Source organism: Anabrus simplex, chromosome 5, assembly GCF_040414725.1.
Source record: "Anabrus simplex isolate iqAnaSimp1 chromosome 5, ASM4041472v1, whole genome shotgun sequence".
Classification (NCBI taxonomy): domain Eukaryota; kingdom Metazoa; phylum Arthropoda; class Insecta; order Orthoptera; family Tettigoniidae; genus Anabrus; species Anabrus simplex.
Window position 1 is genome coordinate 418484707 of NC_090269.1, and position 22703 is coordinate 418507409.

The following is a 22703-nucleotide window of genomic DNA, read 5'->3' on the forward strand; positions in this document are numbered from 1 at the left end:
CCACAGAAATCTCTGGAGTGATACCGTATTTCTCCAAATCCAAGACTTTTTTTCTCCTCACAATCTCATGCGAAAACTCAAGGGTTGTTGCATTCGCGGCCTAACCGCAAGTTAATGGATACCACTGGCAACTATCGCGGTAACCACGCTGCTTCTTTTCACACGCGCACAGAACTCATTGACAATGAACGACTGCCTCTTTACATCGCTAGCCGCGACAACCGGTTGTACAGCGCCTGTGTGTTTCTCAAATCTGCAGAATGGCATCAAAACATGCGACCCTTCGAATTCTTAGAAAAGCCATGGCTACTCAGTGGCAGAGTTATAACGCGTCTATTGTACTCGACGCTTAGTAAAATTAAGGTTTATAGACAGCAGGAGCAGGAATATTTTCGTGATGGATAGTCGCATTGTAAAGATACGTGAAAAAGGTATTGCCAGCAAATTTTCAACGGGTTCTAGACTATATTATGATGCCAATTTTAAGTTCACGGTTATTAAACACTCGGAAATGTAGAATAATTGTGCAGCCACAAGAAAATACGGCATAGGCCCAACTAAAGCCAATATTTGACGTTAGCGTGAAGACAAAGGGCTAAAAAATGCGTACTGTACAAAAAATGCATCCCGTGTATTAATAATACGTATTCATTTGTACATGTCAACTACTAACCAGTTACCTGATTTTTTACCTTGAGGTGATATTTTGACTGATGATGCCCTCAATGAAGGGCGAAACATGTCTCAAGTGGAATCAATAATAAATTCCTAATTTATAAAATTTATATGTATTGAATAGGTGGAAAAAACAAACCTTTTAGCATCTTACGCTTTAAAGAAGTCGAAGATGAAATTGTGAGGTATGTGCACGAAAAACGCAAGGGCGGAATGGCCATACCGTGGCGCAATAAACTCATTCGCTGACTTTCAACGTCCGCGATTAGGCCTATATATCGCTAGCCGCTGAATTTGGCCAAACCCGGCAAGCGAGACGTGTGCGTAGCGCTAGCCGGTTATATCTGACGCTGCGTAAAAGTAACATTTTTATAGACAGCAAGAATGATTTCCTGATGGATCGTTGTATTGTAGAGACGCATGGAATAGGTATTGCCGGAAAATTTTCAACGGGTTCTCTCCGGTATTACGATGCCAATGTTAAGTTAATGGTCCTTAATCCCGCAGAAATGAAGAATAATTGTGCAGCCGCAAAAAAAAAAAAAAAAAACCACCCAACCGGCACGAAGGAAGTCAATGTTTGGCGTCTAAAAATAGCCTAAAAATGCGCAGGCCTACTGTACAACAAGGCATTCATATGATTTTACAAAGTTCTTTTTGAGCCTATTTTAAATTTTTGGAAAGAAAAAGTGGGGTTCATCTTGGATTCGGAGAAATATGGTACTATATTTTCAGAATGAAGTTAAACATATTTTCACGTTGTGTCGATATCATCTGCAGAAACGTAAGTTTTGAACAAACTGATTGCTGTTTCATACCGATTTTAATGTGCATGGGGGTTTTCCGACTTATACAAAAATAGGATATAACGACAATCCGTTATAGCGAGTAAGTTTTTCGCTGTTAAGAATTCTCGCTATAACGGACTTCTACTGTATTTTAATTATAGTTTATTTAATGCTAAATTATCTTTTATTAAATGTTTGGTACATGGTTTCCCTGTAAATATGGAGTATAAATTTGTATAACCTCAAATACGTATTGTACATAAGTTTAACCTCAAAATCTATAAAGTTGAAAACGGTAGAAAATTCCATAATGTTCGTATGTTAGACTTACTGTACTATAATTTGGTATATATGAAGGGTTCTGGAAACTTACTGTAAGGTTTTATTATCCAGATACATGTAGAGACATTAGGAATGTTGGAGAAATTTCTATGTGTATTGGTAAACAGAAAACGAAAGTTTGACTTGGATCCATTACTGGAGTACTCCATTAGACTAGCTGGTCGATCGATGTTTTGAGTGTGTTACATTAGAGTTTTGTAAGAACTCTTCCAGAAATCGATAATTCTAGATGGTTGATCAACTAGTATATATATCGAGCTGTCAGTCAGTGAGACAGTGAAGTCAAGTGTCAAGTGTTGGATTTGGAGTCAGGTTGGACTGAGAGTAACTGTTCGGCTCCAAGGTGGAGTTGGTGAGTTCAAGAGAGTGTATGTTATAGTGCGCGGGTGAGTTGTTGATATCTGTACTTGGCAGAATAGACTTCAGGGCACTCCACTATAACGAGTTGCAGTGTCACTTGCTAGTATGTATAATTGTGTGTTGTGTCTTACAGTGACAATAAAGTAATTTATACAAGAAAGTGAACGTGTTCTTGTGTGATATTTACGTAAAATAAAACCGCATTGCAGAACGATAAAATGTCCGCGTTTAATGCAAGACTATCACCCTATTGTGTTGCATGACAATGTACGTTGTCATGTCACAAAGTCAAGCTCTTATTGCGATGGTGGCATTGGGAGGCCTTGGAACACGCTTTGTACTCACCAGACACGATTCGTTGTGACTTCGACCTGTTTCCAAGGTTGAAGGAACCCGTCCGAGGCTGCAGATTTCCTGATGTGGCATCTGTACTCTGTGCAACACGGTGCTCCTACAGTAATCAATAGAGATCGCCTTGCCAACGGTCCCCAATGGTTTCCAGACATTTGGCAAAAGGTAACAGACTTTGCGGGCGACTCCACTGAAGGAATGTAATACAACTGTATTTGTTAGTTCATTAAATAACGCATTCTATCAATACTGCCACTACTTGACTTATGATTATGCATATTCTTCAAGGCGTTTTCACCTTCAAACCAGATTAGGAGGCGGCTCACTCTCAACTCCTGTACCATCTTCTTCCATCTCCATTTGATCTTTTCCTTTATAGAGCTGAGCTAAACTTTTTCGTATGTAATAATGTTACTATTTTTACATCCCACTAACTACTTCGACGGTTTTCAGAGATGCTGAGGTGCTGGAATTTTGACCTAGAGAACTTATTTTGCGTGCCAGTAAATCTACCAACATGAAACAGACATATTTGAGCACTGAGCTCAGAAGGCCAGCATTCTACCGTCTGAGCTACTCAGCCCGGCCCTTATATTTGTCCTTCCACCTTTCTTCTCACTCTCTTTTCTAGTATACTTTCAAATATATTTTCTACCTGAGATACGAGCGTGATTTCTTGATAATTATCATGTCTTATTTTCATCCTTCTTAACCCAATCGCATCATTTGACGACCCTAGCTCGTCATAGTTACTCGGGGCATATGAATCAAATGACGAGCTCTGCTCGCGGCGATGCACAGCTGTACATCAATCCATATAGTTCAGTCAATAACCCACAGACGACACTTGTATGCATTCTGAGCTGAAATTTACACATGTGGCTTCGGTTTTTTCCCTTTCACCAGGTTCTCGCACACTTCCGGAAGAAGAGATAAGAGAATCTTTTTTCACATAATTACGCTCATGTCAGGTGCCATCATGGCGTCAAGCAGATATGCTGGTGTTGATGAAGAAGGAATACGAAAGCTAATAGATAGTGTTTTAGAGTGATATTGAAGGCAGTGATGTTTGTGACGATGAAATAGACCCTGAAGTCCTTAGTTCGAGTACTAGCGATGCGTATAATAGTTCTGATGACACGGAAAGTGAAGCAAATAACGACGGTGTGCCGAGTCTTTCGAAACGAGCTCGTACCTCGGCACAGACTAACTTGACTGCCTGGAACTGGACAAAAAGTGACAATAAACCTGTTGTACACAAGTTTAGTGAATACAGTGGGGTTAGTGAAAATTTATTGAAAAAGTTTGATACGCAGCCACTATCTGAACTCTCAGTTTTTTGTGAATACATGAACCCTTTGTTTGACAATATATCTGTCGAGACAAATTCATATGCAGCAAAACAGTTGAGCAATCCTGACAGAAAAAAGTTGTAAGACGATGACAAATGGTTTGAGACTACACCCGACGAAATTAGGGCATATTTTGCGTTAGTTATACTAATGTCACAAGTGCGAAAGTCAAGAATACAGTTATACTGGAGTAAAAACAGGTGTATAAACACTCCTATTTTTCGTGAAACCATGAGCAGGGGAAGATTTATTATAATTTCACGATTTTTACATTTTGTTGACGATGAACAAGTCGATAGTAGTGACAAACTAAGAAAGATTAGGCCTATAATACAACATTTCTGCTCCAAATTTTCAGAATTATATTTACCTTCACAAGACATTGCTCGACGTAGGTCTAATGAAATTCAGAGGCCGCCTTTCATAAGTCCAGTGTAATCCGTCTAAACGTTCTAGGTTTGGAATAAAAATTTACAAAATTTGTGAATCAAGTTCTGGCTACTGTCTGTCTTTCAAAATTTATGTAGGTGATGATGTAACGGATCCAAGTCTGCCAGCGAGTACAAACGTCGTGCTCAACATGTGTGAACCCTTGTTAGGCCGAGGACATACATTGTTTTTAGATAACTGGTATTCTTGCCCAGATTTATTCAAAAGGCTACACGACAAGCAGATGAATGTAATTGGAACTGTTAGACAGAACCGAAAAGACATGCCTCGCGATATCAGTAAGAAGAAACTAAAACGTGGAGAGTATGAGACGTGGGCTGCCAACAGTATGTTGTGTGTGAAGTGGAAAGATAACAAGGATGTTTGCTTTCTCACCACTAAACACAAATCAGCTGACATGACAGGGACAGGCAAATTCAGGCGAAAGAGAGGACAAACTCTGAGGGAAGAAGTGATAAAGCCCAAGTGTTGCCTTGAATACCAGAAGGGGATGGGTGGTGTTGACCTTCAGGATCAGGTTACAGCTCTGTTCCCCGTCATGCGACGCCCAGTGAAAGGATATAGGAAAATATTCTTTTATCTCCTAGATATGTGTATTTTCAATTCCTTCACTGTGTATCACAAAATCGCTGCTAAAGGAAAGACGAGCTACACAGACTTCCGAACTAGCATTGCGCAGCAGCTACTAGACTGTTCAGTTGCCGGAGTACTCGGTTTGAGGTCGACCTTCAGCGAGCACCACCCCAACCAGATTACAAGCTAAATCATGGGCCCACTTTCCCATGCGTATTCCCCCTACAGAGAAGAAATCAAAAGTCACAAGAAGGTGTGTTGTGTGCCACAGCCGGGGTAAAAGAAGCGAAAGTTGCTGGCAGTGCAAAAAGTGTGGCGTAGCTCTTCACTTAGAAGAATGTTCTGAGGTGTACCACACCCAGCAGACGTACTAAAATAGCGGCATTGGTAAGTTTATTACTTCTTTATCATGCATGCAAATTTTCAGAAAGGAATATTTACTGGTTGGTTTTGTATGATTTTCTAAATAATAGTGTGATGACGACGGCCGCAGAGCGGTATTTAAATGCGATTTCTTAGTGAACTCCTATGGTATTTAAATGTAAGGCGAATGGGTTAATAACACAAGAATTTATCTCCCTATAATTAAAAAAAAATATCAGCCACCGAGCACGCTGATTTTCAAGATCTGATTTGAATATGACATTATACCATTACCTTCTTAAAAAGGACTACTTGTCCATCTTGAAGCCCATATTCTGAGAATACAGAGTCATCAGAAGTGATACCAAATGGATGGTCGTCAATGGCATTAGCAACAGCCAAGAAACTCTTTGCACCAGCAGAGTCAACATCCTGCAACAAAAACAAGTATTTATGATCAGATGAACTTACATGCAAAGGACATTCTTTTGAGAAAATCAGATAAAAGCACAAAAGTTTTTCACTCAGAATCACACAGCATGTGTCAAGGATGACAACTCCCTTAGGAACTTTTCCATTAAAAGCCATCCCCACAAAGTACATAACAAAATTTCATGATGCGATAATCCTCCACTGATGTGGAAGATAGAGATCCGGGAACTGCACTAGTATTAACTACTAGAAATTAGACACTTAGATCGCATAGTCTCCCTGTATGCTTACCTAACCATTTCCATCACCTCACTGATTTACAAAAAAGCAAATTCACTCATTTGTTAAGTTTTCTTTCACTGCCAATTTGAAGGTCAGTATATGGATGTGCTCACTCCAGTGGACGAAACCCTGGTGATTGAATCTGCTACAGCCAAGTGTCGATACAACAAATACCAGTTGAATGAATCAATTCGTAATCCCCAACTACAGTTTCATTAAGGCGCAATGCAAAATCATTTAATTTAAGCGAATGCTGGTAGTACAAAGATTTCATTATAATGAAAAGAAATAAATGTCCCTTTGTCAACATATGCCCAGTTGTACATACACCTCATTTTGCTGTGTACAGTTCCCATGTATGGGACCACACCAGGTTTACTTGATACAAGAACTGGAAAAGATCTAAAGGAAAGCAAGACAGTTTTCTAAGGGTAATTTACAACAAAGGAGTAGTGCTATGTAAATGTTGCAAAGTGCAAGCTGGGAAGACTTGGGAGTAGAGACAAGCTGCTTAACTAAGTGACAATTTGCTGAATTACTGTCATTATCATCACTAACGCACTTCGGTTGCACGGATTACCCCCTACAAGGGAGGCTGCAAAAGAGATACACAGTTAGGTGGTAACATCATCACTTATTTAAACAAATTCCATCTGTCTTGGAAAATTGCTATAGGAAGAGAAAAATTGTCTACTAGAGGTAGAATTTTTTGTTTATAGGCTCTCATTTTTCTTTCTAGTCCAAGCAGCCACGAGTGAAAAATTTCATCAGTCATCCATGCTCTTTGATTATGGCTGTATTCACTCTAAGGAATTACTCCTTTAAAACACTTGGACGTCCATATTTTCCACTATCAATGGGTCAATTTTTCTGTGCCTGTGGAGATAATGCACAGCATTGCTGTTATTCTCTCCAATTTAAACTGCTTTCCGCTGATGTACTTTTCACCTAGTGCAAACATATGATTTGATGCCATTTTCTTCTTCTTCTTCTTCTTCTTTTATGACCACATAGGATCACTTTAGTCAGTCCGTCGTTCAGGTCTCTTTGAAGGGATTGTTCGGGCTTTGCGGTCCTCCCAGTACTTCTTCAGACGCTCCGATCTTCGTGCCCTTTCCTCAGTTGAAAATGTGCGTGTTGTTGGTTTGTTTTGTGTAAGGGTAAAGCGGAGGTGTTAAATACATTGTCTGGAGCATTATCTTATACAGCTTCTCTCCAAGTCTCTACCTTCCATCTGTTCAGGTTTTGCTTTTCCATTCACAGTACAGTGGACGACTCCACATCTCACTTTAAAACTATGTAACCATCCTATGCTGCCTTTTGAAGTCAGTGACATTTAAAGGTCAGGCAAATGATCGAACTTGAGTACACAGCATTGGCCCATCAACTTCCATAGTCATTTTGTAGGTAGTCACAAACTATGAATAAACAGCTTTGTTGACTTCCTCACACTCAGTCGCTCTCACTCTTTTTTGTAGACTGGCTGTATCATATTCGATAGTCTTTTCTTAAATGATTTCAGAGAACTTTGAAATTCATCAAACATTTCCCTTGATAAAGTACTGTATTCCTGTACTTACTACTAAATGCCAATTATCTTGTAGAATGAGGGATATAGTACTCTCAGTTTTTAAACTACGGTGTAAATTGGCCACGTCCACGTACTCCATAAGGATGCATAACAGGGTCAGATGACCGCCACAAGCACACACCGGGGGGGATATGGGGCTTCTCCCTTCAGTAAATAGGAGGCTGTTACTAACTATGGCTGATCCTAAGACAACAAAATGCCACAGTTTCTCTCCGAGAGACCCGAAGGAAATCTTCGATACCCTCGTTGTTCCTTTCAATGTTTTCAGTACAAGAAGACGAATGCTTTCATGCTTTTGTTGTTCCTTTAATAGCTTCCAGCTTATTTGAAAGGTGTGTGTGGCCTGCTGCTCCTCTTCCAAGTGGGACATTAATAACAGTCTCAGCCGAGAACGGATATGCCTGATAGGAACCTTGTAAGGCAACGGTGGGAATGTGACCGTCTCGTAAGAAGCCCGATCAGCTAACTCATTTCCGGCCAGCAGATTGTGGATTCATTGCACGAGGGGATACTGAAGGAAGCACATATCGCAATGAGCTAAAGGACTATGTGCACACAAGGCGACGCTCAAGTTCACTGGACAGCATGTATTACAGAGCTTTCGGGTGGCATCAAGGTCTGTTGTACACACTGAAGGTTTCAGGTAGAGAAAAAAGAAACCTATTATCGTCCACAATGAACAAACAGCCCACCCTCCCTACTACAATCGAGCCATCCACATACAGCACACTCGATCCTAGATACCAGCTTACAACAGACATGAAAAGTCTGTGATGAATGGAGATGCCCATGTTGTCTTTATGGCCAGTGTGCAATTCCAGGATGATGTCAGGACAACATACTGTCCACAAAGGCACCTTACTATTATTTCCATAAACAAAACCATGCGACTTCAACTGTTTCACACTTCTTTCCTTCTTCGCCCGCCCAATAAGTACAGTGGACCTTGGATTGCGAGCACAATTCGTTCCGGCAACATGCTTGTAATCCAAAGCGCTCGTATATCAAAGCAAGTTTTCTCATAAGAAACAATTGAAACACGGATGGTTCGTCCACAAAACAAAAATATTTATTCGCATACCATTTCTAAAACAAAATATAACGTAAAACAAATTGAGGTGCAATTTACCTTACAATGGAATCATTGTTGATATGAGGGAGACGAGAGATGACATGAGATGAGTTACTGTGTACCACGAATTTTACTAATGGAATCACTGCTATCTGTTGACTAACTGGAATTGTTTTCTTTTCGTGCAACTTTAAAGCGGAACCTGTCCAATGACAGTTGCTTTTGCCTCTTTTTGAGGATTTCACGAAAATGTGACATTGCATTGTCGTTGAACTGATTCATCGCTCGCACTGCTACAGCCTTAATACGGGTGGTGATTCTCTACAAAATTTTGCACCGTTTCTCACATTTTGCACTTTCCCCAATCTCAGTTGAAGTGAGAGTTTCCATTGACTTTTCCTCCACCTCCTCTTCCCCAGACGAGATCTCCTCCATAACCTCCTCCTGTTGTTCGCGATGCAGGTCCATCAGTTCCTGGCTATGTTCTTTCACCAGCTCTTGAATGTTCACGTCATTCACCTCCAGCCCCATGGTCCTCCCTAATCGGCAGCTCACTGTCACCAACAATCCTCTCAAAGTCACGTCCAGGAACACAGTCAGGCCACAGCTTTCCCCACGTGGAAGTGAGAGTTCTCTTGGTGACTCCATCCTCGGCTTTATGAATGATCTTCAGGCAGTTCACAATGGGGAAATGACTTCTCCCAAACTCACGGAGGGTAATATTTCTTCCTTCGGTCACTTTGAAGCATCGCTGAAATAGTGCTTTGGTAATAGCTTATTGAAGTTCGAAATGACTTGTTGATCCATAGGCTGGAGTAGTGTTGGGAGGAAGGAACTTACTCTTAACGAACTTGAATTCTTCCAGTAACTCATCTTCAAGGCCTCAACGCCTGGAGGATGAACAGGAGCATTGTCCATAACCAGCAAGATTCTGAGTGGCAGATTATTTTCTGAAAGGTGTTTCTTTATTACAGGACCAAAGACCTCGTTCAGCCATTCAACAAAGGCACAGGGGAGGGGAAAACGTAGGCACACGTGACGCTCGTATTGCGGAACCTCACTCGCTTATCAAGTTACAATTTATTTAAAATGTTTGCTCGTCTTGCAAAACACTCGTAGACCAAGTTATTCGCCTTCCGAGGTTTCACTGTATTGCATTTCTAAATTTAAAAATACGAGTTCTTTTGGAAAGTTTGAAGTTTAAAGCATTAAGTGCAAAAGCCCTTTATCGATTGAAAATTATATTATTGTTCTAAGCTTCTGGTCAATAACTTAAATGTTCGATGTCTGCTTGTGGAAATCCCTATTTATCTGCATACCTGCCAACTTTCAGAAATCAAACATAGGAAGATGTGTTATTTCCTGGATTTGATCACGTATAATGGGCCACCATCTCAAAATAAAAAGACAATATAAAAGGCATACATATCTACAATTACAATGCGAAGTGACCATTAAATTTAAAATCTTAAAACTAAGAAAACATAAGAATGGTTACATATGTAACGAACACGGAAGAATATGCATAATAGTTTTCTCTATTAGAGTGTAAAATGAAAGGAAATTCAATTTTATAGGTTTTATGACCGTAATATGACGAAAAAGTACCAAAAACTCTCACCGAGACAACTCTCTGAAATACATTCAAGTCATTAAAATTATGAACATACAACCGCATACAAAACAGATCAATATGCCCCCTACATTATTAACATACGACTTCGACAGGGGGAAAAGCACAGAACTGCAAGGAAAAACATGGACTACAACTCCCACAAAACTACGCACAGCAACGATGTTAACAGCGCGCGAACCACACAATAACAAAGTAAGAACAAATTCATTTTTTCATCCCAAATCCCAATCAACAGAGTCCTAGCGCATGCTAGCATCCCCATTAGTATTGGCCGTACTGGAGGTTATATTGGTCAAAAATAGGAAGTAAAAATAAACCGGAAAATCGGAAGAAGAGTTACAAAACGTAAAGTTTCCGGGTAAATTGGAAGGGTTAGTAGCTATGTATCTGGTAATGTAAAACAAAAGATGAAGGTTTCCACCTATTCAGTATTGTAGGTAACCTTAAAAAAAGTTACATATATTTGCTGAAAACTAGTTACAGTCTTGCCAGAGACCATCATCAGTCAAAATCAATCAAGTTAAGGAAAGACATGAATTATAGAAAAAGTTAAGCAAGCGTGTGTTGTTGATATTCAGTGCAAGACAAGTAAAGATTTGGACGTTAAACACCGATCACAGTCACACGTCTTGTTTAAGTTCTCAGTTTTCTTCCAATTTGAAGAATGCAGTTCACAGAAGACCAGGTGAAACACTTAAAATACTAGCACTTGAAGAATCTTCTTGAATTCAGTTCAGCTGAAACAAGTGTGAACAGAATAATGCAGATGGAAAAGTATTGAGATATTCATTTGTTTCCAATATGGATCATTGGAAAAGTTGAAAGAGCAAAAGCAAAGAAATGGAATAGAGCCGAGTTGTCGATGGGAGGTAAGTGTAGCCTAAGGCTGAGGGATGTGGAATGGTGGGCGATTGCTGGAGGGAATTCGTAGAAAAATAAAAGGGGTTTAGAGTAGTTTATTTCTTTTTACTGAAAATAGGAGTTAATAGATCAAATGAAGGGTTTGGTTTTACTGATATCTCATTAAGGTTGAAATTGGGATTAAAGAACTGATCCAGGTGGATGAAATTATTCTCAAAGATACAGTACTGAGCAGAGCCTAATCTGGATAAAACGTGTGCCCTATAAAAACCTAGGAGGAATATGTGATCAGACTCCCCACTTACTGTCGCTAAGAAATCTCGGCATACTCAACATTTTACTTTTAATTGATGCACACGTGGCTCCCATGATAATTCACTATAGGAAGATTTTTGGATCTTTATTAATATTCATCAATTTATGGTTCGAGTCCAGCATTTGTTTTCCCATAACTAAAAAATCTATTATATTTACATGAATTTACACGTTTTAAGTACCTCCTTAGGCTACGCGAGTAGTAGAGGCAACACAGAGAACTTTAATTCGAGGGGTAAGGTTTCATGGGCGCACTGTCCTGCTGTTTTTACAGGTCGCCCAGCTAATATAACCTAGATATATGTTATAGGTACAAAATATTAATACATATTTGAGTCATTGGGTGTTCCAAATTAAAATGTGTAAAACTGTTTATTTAAATGATGAATCTTCAATATTGTCAGCATAATTGCATCAATTATATCAGAGTTTAAATGTTTTAGCTCAACTCACATGTAGTGCCACTCCACAACAACAGAGTGGTAAGCCCCAGTGTTTCACGAATTATGAAAGAGCAGAAAAAAAAAACAGAAGTTCAAAATACTCAGTTATGTCGCGTTTGTGATAATAACACTAAAAGAATAAATGTCATTGTTATTGCCCTTTGTGGATCAGTGATAGAGATAGCAGTAGAGGTGGTTGGATTTTTTAAGGGTGGAACAAATTCCATTCGACAACTCCATGTCACTAACAAGTTTAAAAAAAGTATAAAATGGTTCAACCTTTCAATACTATTAAAATAAGAAATGTAAGTTTACATTCGTATTTAATTAAAATTGGTACCGGTTTCGACCAGTATATTTGGTCATCATCAGCCGATCACAAATAAGTGTAAAACAATGCAGAGATAAATTGCGAAGTATAAAGAATTTTGTAGGTTGCTGTTAGTGAAGCACTAAAATCTTTAGGGAGTACTGTGAGTTGAAATATAGTCAATCACAAATAAGATGCACAGGTAAAAATATGAAGTTTAGATGATACTGTCAGATACAGTTTATGAAGCTGATCTCGTCAAGAATTTACTCTGTGCTACATTTAGATACATATTTGATTCTGGACCTCCTCACTCACAGTGCTCTCTAACACATCTAACTTAAAGACTTTTAGAAGCACAGTGCTGATCTATTCTTCAGGAACTTGCTCTGTAGTACATGTGCGTGTTTGATCGGCGATTTCTTCATAATTTTTAGATCTATTGACAGGCAGCACTAGTCCCTAAAATTATACAGTGCCTCAAATTGCAATCGAACTCTTCAAGAATTCCCTCCGTACTACATTTGAATACGTATTTGATTCTGGATTTCTTCCCATACAGTGCTCTCTAACGCTTACAGGTTACTAACGTTCTTGATCCATGACTTCTTCATGATTGGCACACAGTGCTGAAACTTAAAAATTATACAGTGCCTTATAAACTGCAACTGATAAATATGTATTTCATTTTAGACTTTTTTCATAACATTGAGTTATAAGTGTTTCATTAACTGCATCTGACAGTACCATCTAAACTTCATATTTTTACCGGTACATCTTATTTGTGATCAACTATATTTCAATGCACAGTACTTCCTAAAGATTTTAGTGCTTCACTGACAGCAACCTACAAAATTATTTATACTTCGCAATTTATTCATCTGTGCATTGTTTTACACTTATTTCTGATCGGCTGATGATGACCAAACATACTGCTCGAACCCGGTACCAATTTTAATTAAATAGGAATGTAAAATTACATTTCTTATTTTAACAGTATTGAAAGGCTGAACCATTTTATACTTTCTTTTAACTTATTAGCGAACTCACTTCAACACGGAACAATATGAAAGTCTTATCTCTTGACTCCATGTTGTACGACATCGGTATGCAAAGGTTCTCTGGTGACACATTTGGGGTTTACCCGACAAAATTAACTAAAACTAAGTCATAGATGCCTAAGAAAGATTCAGTTTACTCTGCCATCTAGTAGGCCTATAGCAAAACAGAACGTTGAAATTGATGATCAAGCAGCCAGATGGCATCAAATTAAAATTAAGATTATTTCCTTAGGGGAATAAATTGAAATTTTATCAAGTTCATACTTTACAGGGTATTCCCCGCCCAGCAACTCACTCCCGCCACCCAGCTGACTAACATTTCTGGGGAGAACAGTGGAAGGGAATAAGTTTTGAGTGCATCAGTAGAAATTGAAAAAGCACTGTCGTGGACAGAGATGATACATTGTGGCATACGTCTTATATCCACAAGATAAGAGAATTTAGACAACAGAGGTTATCAATTTAGGAGAGGATTCTACTGTAGTGATGCAAGTGACAGCGAATTGTCTGATCTATAGGGAATCAAGCCTTTTGAAAGTTTGGATTAATGAGATAATGAAATGTCACGTAAGTAGGCATACTTGTTAATTTTCATGGCAAATATATTTTAAAGTAATGATGATTTATTTCTGTTACAGTATCTCTAATATGTTAATATGTCTACAGTACATCCGTCAATTTTCATTCGTGTTCATACTGACGTAAAGAGCAGGCAGCGAGACACACGGAGTGATACAAAATGTTTGTTTGTCAACTTTATTATTTTGTTGGAAATAGCTTACATGTTCTGATAAGACAGCAAACCGAAGGTGCTTTTAACAGTGTGTAAATGCTATCCAAGCATATTCCAACCGGCTGAAGCAGTATACAGCTGGTGATTTTGACTGTGCAATATGCAAGGCTAGCTTGAGTGAAATGGCGTCTGCCATAGATTTGCAGGAAATAATAAGAGCACTTTCTTGTGTCTGATGTAAAAAGGAAGTACATCAGACTCGGCGAGCAAGCTTCCCATGGGACTTGTATGTAAAGTTCCCGTTGCCAGCGAAACTCCTCTGTGGTGGACGCTTTTCAGTTTACTGAGAATATGCTGTACTGCCGTAGTCTAATCTGAATAAAACGTGTGCCATACAAAAACATAGGAGGACCATTCGATCAGACTCCCCACTTAGTGTCGCTAAGAAATATCAAAATAGAAACTCGACATTTTACTTTCAACTGATGCACAGTCGCTCCCATGATAATTTACTATAGGAAAGGAGCACATGGAATCAATATCTCCAATACTGGAAGACCAACATCCCCCCCCCCCCCCCCCAAGCCCATGGCCCTATAAAAACCCATGGTGGGGATGGAGTGTGCACTTCCAACAGAAATGGACAACAAAGGTCTTGCTTGTTGTGAATCGGAAGCCATATTACAACGTCCACTGTTGTACTTTCCCAATAGCTTGTTGTATTGTCGCTCTGCAACTGCCATGTGCTTTAGCTATAATGTAGTACAAAATCGTCCACATATAGTGACTATTATCGCTGAATCCGCACCAGCAACAATACATTTCCTTGGTACTGCGAGTATGTCCTCCATATTCGGACAATGAATGGATGGAGGGCTAAAATATTTGCAATGAACACTGGTAAGCTACTACAGAATTTCTACTGATATAGGGTTGAAAGGATACTGTATCGCCATATGGTGTCATAGACTTTGTGGCGTTACAATTAATAAATAAACTTGAAATCTGTCGGTGTACGTCTTCGTATCTGTATAATATATTTGGACTTTTCGTATGTGTTGTTGGGCCGTTTGCAAGGCACATTTGACATTCCTAGGTTGGTAACATAGTGGCTTCAACTGCCTGAAGTGTACATTAATGCAACCTATCGGCGCGCTATGGAACCTGTAGTGAGTTTGAACGCTGTTAGACAGATAGCGCCTGACTCTACTTTCACACCTGTGCTCCGTGCGCTGAGCAGTCTGATTACGACCGCCGGCTTGCTTGACGGCATTTTGAACTGACTGGTGTCAGACGGCTTGTAATGCCTACGTTATATTGCAGGATGCATTTACTTCCCACGGGAGTAGGATAAAACAGTGTGGTGAATCCCTTGCTAGGGATTAGTTGTACATATAAATATTTATTGTATTTTAATTTGATGTAAAGTATGTAGCAGTTAAGGTTGAGTTAATTTAGTCGTGTGACATGGTGTTGCTCGATGCATGGTTCACTTACGAATTATTTTGTGTTTGTGTTCGTCATTCATGTAAGTACTACTTCTTTTTATTTGTGGATATGTTTGCTAAATTTTGTGGGCGCCTTGTAGTGTGAGCTACTTATTTTTGTGAGGCATCGTTTAGGTCTGTTCTTTTCGCCATGTGCTCTTGTATATTGGAGCCGTTGTATGTGCACTGTTACGTCCGTTAAACCCTATGTGTGTTTGGGTCTTTTCCATTTTATTTTTCATATTTATTATTTTATTTCTGCTTAATTTGGTGTGTTTCTTGTGACGTTCCCTTCATGATTGTGTTTCATTTGAATTATTGCTGCCGTGCTTGTAAATTCTGCCGGTGTGCGACGTTATATTGTGACTTCTTGTTCTATTTTATTTTCTCTTCATTTTATTACGGGTTCGTTTCTCCTCAGTAAGGGAACTTTTGAATGGTGCATCGAGCAACCTCCATTGACACTAATTTTCCCAAATAGTATATTATTATTATTATTATTATTATTAAATATTTTGCTAGACAAGTATATTTTGGACTATTTGTGACAACAAAATTTCGTTGTTACTCATTTTACGAGTAGTGTTTCTGTAGTATGTAAGGACATTGTTAATGGAAGGCTTATCTCACGTTCATCTTTCTTGCTTTGTTGGGTTCCCTTATCTCTTCTATCCGTTGCTGTTGTCATTGCTGGTTATCGGTTCTTATCTCTGTCTGGTCGTTACGTAACCGTTGTATTATTGTTATTATTATCTTATCGCATGTGAGTCTGCTTCTGTATTCCGTGGGGTTAGGCCCATTGTTATTGCTCTCTTACGAGTGTGTATTTGAGTATGTGATTACTAATTTTGGTATTACCTGACCGATTCTCTCTTCAAGTGTACGGCAGATGAACGATGTTTTCTCGTTTCCTTCTGTTGGTGGTTTTATTTTGGTGATGCTAAATTTTACTATGTTATTCGGTTCTTTTTTGGGGATGTGCTATGTGACTGGTATTTTTATTTGGCCAGTGATGCCCTTGTGATTTATTCGGGCGACGCGTTTTGCATTTAGCATTTTCTACTGTGAGTTCGGTGTTTGAACCTTCCACTAATAATGATCCTTAGAAAATTTATTTATTTTAAATGTAGATATCAGGTAAAATGATACATTTAGTTTTATTTATGGAGCACCTTTATTAATTAGGTCCCTTAGGTTCGTATTTCATTTTCAAAATATTATGTTTTGTTGATTTAGTACAATTTACCTAAATTATTTATTTATTTAGTTATTCATATTAAGAGAGAGTATATTTATTGTTAAAAACCTCACCTTAGTATTTACAAATTATATTTTTCTTATTTACCAAGCAAAAATTTACCAAATTTATCTTAATTCTTATTTACCAAGCACTAAATTTAACCCAAATTATTTTAAAAGGGTATTGTAGATATGACTTAGCCCTATGAATTTATTTTCATTCACTTGAAACTTAATTTTTTTTTTCTATCTAGGCAAATGAATCCTTTTTTCATTCACTTGAAACTTAATTTTTTTTTTCTATCTAGGCAAATGAATCCTTTTCATATAGTTATTTGGTACTAATGATGTAATAGTTTGGAGTGATGTATGAGTTAATTATAGTATTGTTTTTTGAAAAGGGTGTACGTGTTTTCTTGTTGATGCTTGTTCTGGTTCCCCTTGTTGATTCCACCCCTTTTTTTTCCGTGGGAAATGGGTCCCCTTGTGTTATATATTCAGTCTTCCACATTTGTTATAATTTTTATTTTGGTGTTTTGGTTGCATTTTAATTTTATTGCTTCCTTGTTGTGATACGCTTACCCCATGGTGTCACTAGCCGGACACCATTTTATTATCACTTGTGGAGGGGGCGTGTCAACTTCATCCAAACCAAATCAAAGAAAATAGCCACCAAATGTGTTTTCAGAGAAAAGCATCCTGGATTGACTCTCTAGGCATACCAGATGGTTGGTTGTGGATTGAACAACCCGAAAGCCACTCTGGTATGCAGATAATAGTCTTTTCTCCAGCCACCACATTAGCCGATTCACAATCCTCTCAAATAGATTACACAAACAATTTGTCAAATACATCAGTAAGTACTTCCTGCATTCTTAGGAGTGAGACAGAAATTTGCCCCTTAACCAGACCCAGTTGAACACCCCCAGAAGATAGTGTAAGCTATCTTTGCTAAGGTGTTTCAACATCTGGTTATGGATGTTATCTAGTCTAGGAGCTGTATCCTTGCAAAGCACCAAGGCACTCTGGTGTTCCCACTTCGTAATCCTCTGAAACACTAGTAGCAAAACATGTTTAAGAGCAAGATATATGGGATCGCAAGAATTATTAGCAACCGAGGGTGAATAGGTCACAACGGAGATTGCAACAGAAATTCCTACTACAGTAGATGACCCCTTTATACCCAAAATGTGTCAGAGTTTAGTTCACACTTGAGAAGATTGTGCATGTGCAATCATAGACGACACACACCTTTACTATGAAGTTTTCTTACTCTGTCGAATAAAAACTTGTGACTTAGCGTGGAGATTCTTAAATGCTACTACACTGGCCACAACAGGCCGCCTTCGACAGTGTTCATGAGGGTGATGCCACTCTTTTAGAGCTGTAACATCTCTTCATTCCATCAAGAAACAAGTTTTTGCTGAGAAGTCCCAGAGAAAGATGGGATGGATTCCTTAGCGGCCACCAGAATAACTTGTGATGTAAGTAGAGATGGGAATTTGTCTATTTTACTCCTGTGTTCGGAAACGTAGGCTTTTGAGATATGAACTCGTTTAGGGATCTTTTTAGCTAGTTTATTTTATTGTACCTTTGAATGCCTATTTCAGGGGTTTGTGCCTATTTAGAGTATTTTTGTTGCTGTGTAGAAAATGAATAAAATAAATAAAAATTAAAACACCTGAAAATACTTCAGTACGTGAAAGTGGGGGGGAATATCAGATGCAGCGGTTATTTCAGACAGCAAAGGTACTTTTCAGGTTCGTAACGCTGCGTCGCAGCACTATCTCACATGAGTTTTTTTCAGCTTACAGTTTAAACATTAGCCCACAATTTTTATCAATCATCCCACACACCGGTCACCCATCTCTGATCAGTTGTTTACTCTTTTCTTCAATAATTTCAAAGAAGTTTGAAATTTTTCACATACACTGTGTCAAAAATGTCAAAATGCACTGGCACATCTGATGAGGTTTGTTGTTTAAAGGGGATTAACGGCTTGGTCATCGGCACTTAATGGTACGAGGTGCTACAAAATGAAATAATTAAAATCTAAAAATGTATCCACTGGGTAGAATCTAAAATGATCAATGAAAAAATGACCATGAATCCAAACAATCAGCAAGATAATGTCTTATTTTCTGTGATGAAGCTTGTTGTTCAAAGGGGTCCAAGATCCAGGCGACTGGACCTTCCCATTAGTACTAATCATTGGTAAGCAGAACTATGGTGTTCCTCCCACAGTGGTACTAATTCACAGGTAATGTAGACCCATGGTATGTCACACAATGGCACTACTCACAGATAACACAGACCCATGGTGTTCCTAATATATAGTCGAGCCGCTGGTTGTCCGGCCCTGGCGTTCCTCAGACAGTGTTCCCGATTTTGAACCATACGATATAAACACGCACCCACACACTTAAAATATTTCATGCATACGTAGATCAGATTCTGTGTTAATGCAACGGAAAAAATTACCTCATATATATTTAAAACCAACACTAGTGTAATCATGAGAATAAAACGTTCCAATTAAAATTAACTGCACTCCAAAAACAGCGTAAGTATAATAACAAAAGATTCCAGTTGAAATTAAGCACAGTCCAAAAACAGCATAAAGATAACAAAACATACCAGTCAAAATCAAGCACACTCCGAGAATAGAATAACCGTAACGCAAAAATAGCAGGATTGGACAAGCAAAAAATATGTTCAATACCATGAGGACCTTATTCACCAGCCAAGAACTCAACCTCCAGCTCAGAGTTCGAATGCAATGCTGTTAAGTCTTTCCTGTCCTTCTGTATGGTTTCAAAGGGTGGACGCTTAGCCCTTTATTGGAGAAATGGATTGAATCTTTTGAAATGTACTTTTACAGAAGAATACTCCGAATATCTTGGGTAGAAACGAAGACAAATGAAGAAGCCCTCAACATCTTGAACAAGAAGAAAGAGCTTCTCATAACTATCAAGGAGTGTAAGCTCAGCTACCTCGGGCACGTCATGAGAGGTGAACTATATGAACTTCTCCGACTGATCATTCAAGGGAAGATTGATGGGAAAAGATCTGTGGGAAGATGGAGAAATTCCTGGCTGAAAGACTTGCGGCGGTGGTATAGAGATACGTCGATAGAAATCTTCCGTGGTGCCATTTCGCATGTAACCACAATCAATCGGATTGCCAACCTTCAGAGGGAGACTGCGTCATGAGGAGAAGAAGACGTAATATAAAAATAACAACATTAAAACCGAACTATGTAAATGCATCACTGTAATTAAAATAAGAGAGAATAAAAAACAAAACCCTGAAAATAGTATCAACGTGGCAATAAAATCATCGCTGTTACAATAAAACTTCAACATGCTGATAGAATAGTAGTGCCGAAATAATAAAATATTGTAATGAAATGAAACAAATTATGTACTCATAGTAACTAATCCAAAAGGAAAACGCCAAACGCTCCGAAAATACCAGTGTCTTCGCCCTTGTTACTAGTGTCACTGGAGTCAACTGCTACCATTCTTACCTAGGGAATTAATTTCTTCCACTCGACATTCAACAATTCCATCAGCTTATTTTGCTTTATATAGATCTTCCCAGGTGTGACTCACAACACTTTTCCACTTATCCGCTGTAACAAGTTCGACTGCCTAGTGCACTAAGCTTTCAACATCAGTAAGACTGAAAGATTTGTTATTTTCAGCAACATATCCTTTAACTTGTGCCCAAATTAGCTCGATTGGATTGAAGTGGCAGTGGTAAGGAGGAAGCCTAGTTACCCTATGACCCTGAGCCGTAGCGATGGAGTCCACTTCGTAGGTGCAAAATCTAGGCTTATGGAGTTTTACACATTGTAGCAGCTCCACCTTTGTCATTTCTGCAGATATCCCAGATACCATTCTTCAGTGGTTGGTGGGAAATGTTATCTTTTCTGTCTTTCATTGTGGGTGCTTTGTTTAGTTGCACAGAGTGATAGGGTCATTGTCCATAACAATTACGGAATTGGAACTTATGTTTGGTAGCAAAGCAATTTTAAACCACGTTGTGAAAGTAATCCCATTCATTTCTTTGTGATAATCACGAGTGCTTTTTGATCTGAAAAGAAGCATAGCTCCCGGAACAAATCCATTAATGCCACCTGCATGAAGCATAATAAGGTTACTTCCCTTCCCAATAGGTGCTTTGAAAGTCCCTGCTACAGTTTCATCTGTCCATCATCATATCATAGGCATTTATTCGCCAACGAATATGTAGTATATAAATACAATGTCATTTGAACATATTAATTGTGTCGTCTCAGATGGCTGAACAGTCCGATTCTGGATGCACAGATTTTATTGCAGTGACAGCACACACTAGTAGTTGCAGCAGATGGTTGTGCAATAATGCCATCCCTCGCATTCGCTCGTTCTTTCCTGCGGTTCCTCCTCTCAGCTTCTAATCTTCTATCTTTTTCTAAATGTTCAACTCCACTGTATACAATGCTACGCCATTCGGGCCTATCCTCGGCTGTAGTTTCCCAGTTGATTGTATCAATATGACATCTTTTAAGATTATACTTTAGAACATCCTTATATTGTTTAAGCTGCCCTCCATGGTTACGCTGGCCATTCTTTCCTGCAACAGAGAGTAATGATATTCCTCAATAATTGTTACAGAGTCTTGTCCCCTTTCTTGAAGATAGTGATGATGGAAGCATCCCATAGATCAGCAGGGATTGTTCCCATGTTCCATATTTTCACAATCAACATGTGTGTATGCTGAATTAGCAAAGGACCACCCTCCTTGAAGAGCTCGGCTGGAATTCCATCTTGTCCGGGTGCCTTTTTATTCTTCAGCTGATGAATGGCCTTCTCAATTTGTTGAATAGAAGGGACTTCACCTAAGTGATTTTGAATTGGCTGTTGTGGAATATCAGCAAACACATCTTCCTCGACATGTGAGTTTCTGTTCAGGAGGTCTTGAAAAGGTTCTTTACAACGGGAAGCTATCGAGTCAGGGTCTTTAAGAACTTCAGTACTGTCTTTGGATTCTAGACAATTAAGACCTTTGGTAGAGGGGCCATAAATTGCTTTGGTAGCACTGAAGAAGGCACTATTGTTGTTGGAGGCGATTAAATTCTCCATTTCCATTGATTTGCCTATCCACCATTCATTCTTGATCATCCTGCATCTCTTCTGCACTTCCGTTTTGAGTTGTTGATATCTATGTTTCTTGGGAAATGAATTTGGATCATTTTGCCACGCGTTGTAGGCTTTCCGCTTTTCATCAATTAGGTCACATATTTCTTTGTTGTTCTCGTCAAACCAATCCTGAAGTTTCCGCTTATTAACACCAACTGCTTCTTTGCCAGCTGCTATAATAGCTGATTTTAATAACGGCCAGTGCTGCTCAATATCTTCTGGGTATTCATTTGGAAGTTTATCAGCCAATAGTTCTTGATAGGCAGATTTGATACTGTTGTTCCTAAGTTGTTCAGTATTTAGTTTGTGTTTTATCGCCTTCCCCTGAAGCCACCGTTTTGGAGGAACCTGTATAGCCATCACAGATCGAACTAAGCGGTGGTCGGTCCAGCAAACATCAGCACCGGTCATAACTTTGGTTATATGAACATCGCGCTTATCTCTGGCACAGACAATAATGTAGTCGATTAAGTGCCAGTGCTTTGATCTGGGACGTTGCCATGTTTTAAATCTATCCTTCTGGCGGAGAAGTGTATTTGTAATGACAAGATCATATTCAGAACACTTCGTGAGTAGAAGGGTTCCATTGGCGTTTATTTTGCCTACACCCTCTTTACCAATAGTTCCAGGCCAAAGTGATGATTCTCTGCCAACCCGAGCATTAAAGTCTCCCAGCAGAATAAGCTTATCTGACTTGGGTACATTTTCATCTGTCCAGGCCACCATTTTAGAATGTCCGGCATTTACCCACGTTTCATCTAACCACACCACTATCAGGACTAGTCTTCAGAATTTCCCTCA

The 22703-nt window shown here is 38.9% G+C and overlaps 1 protein-coding gene across 1 annotated transcript in view; it reads right to left on the bottom strand.

Annotated features, from left to right (window-relative positions):
- Window positions 1-22703, bottom strand: part of Pdi (protein disulfide isomerase) — a 168654-nt gene that overhangs the window by 104787 nt on the left and 41164 nt on the right. Inside the window, exon 4 of the mRNA XM_067147785.2 lies at window positions 5549-5686. Within this exon, the coding sequence (XP_067003886.2) occupies window positions 5549-5686 (138 nt within the window). The remainder of the gene's footprint in view (window positions 1-5548; window positions 5687-22703) is intronic.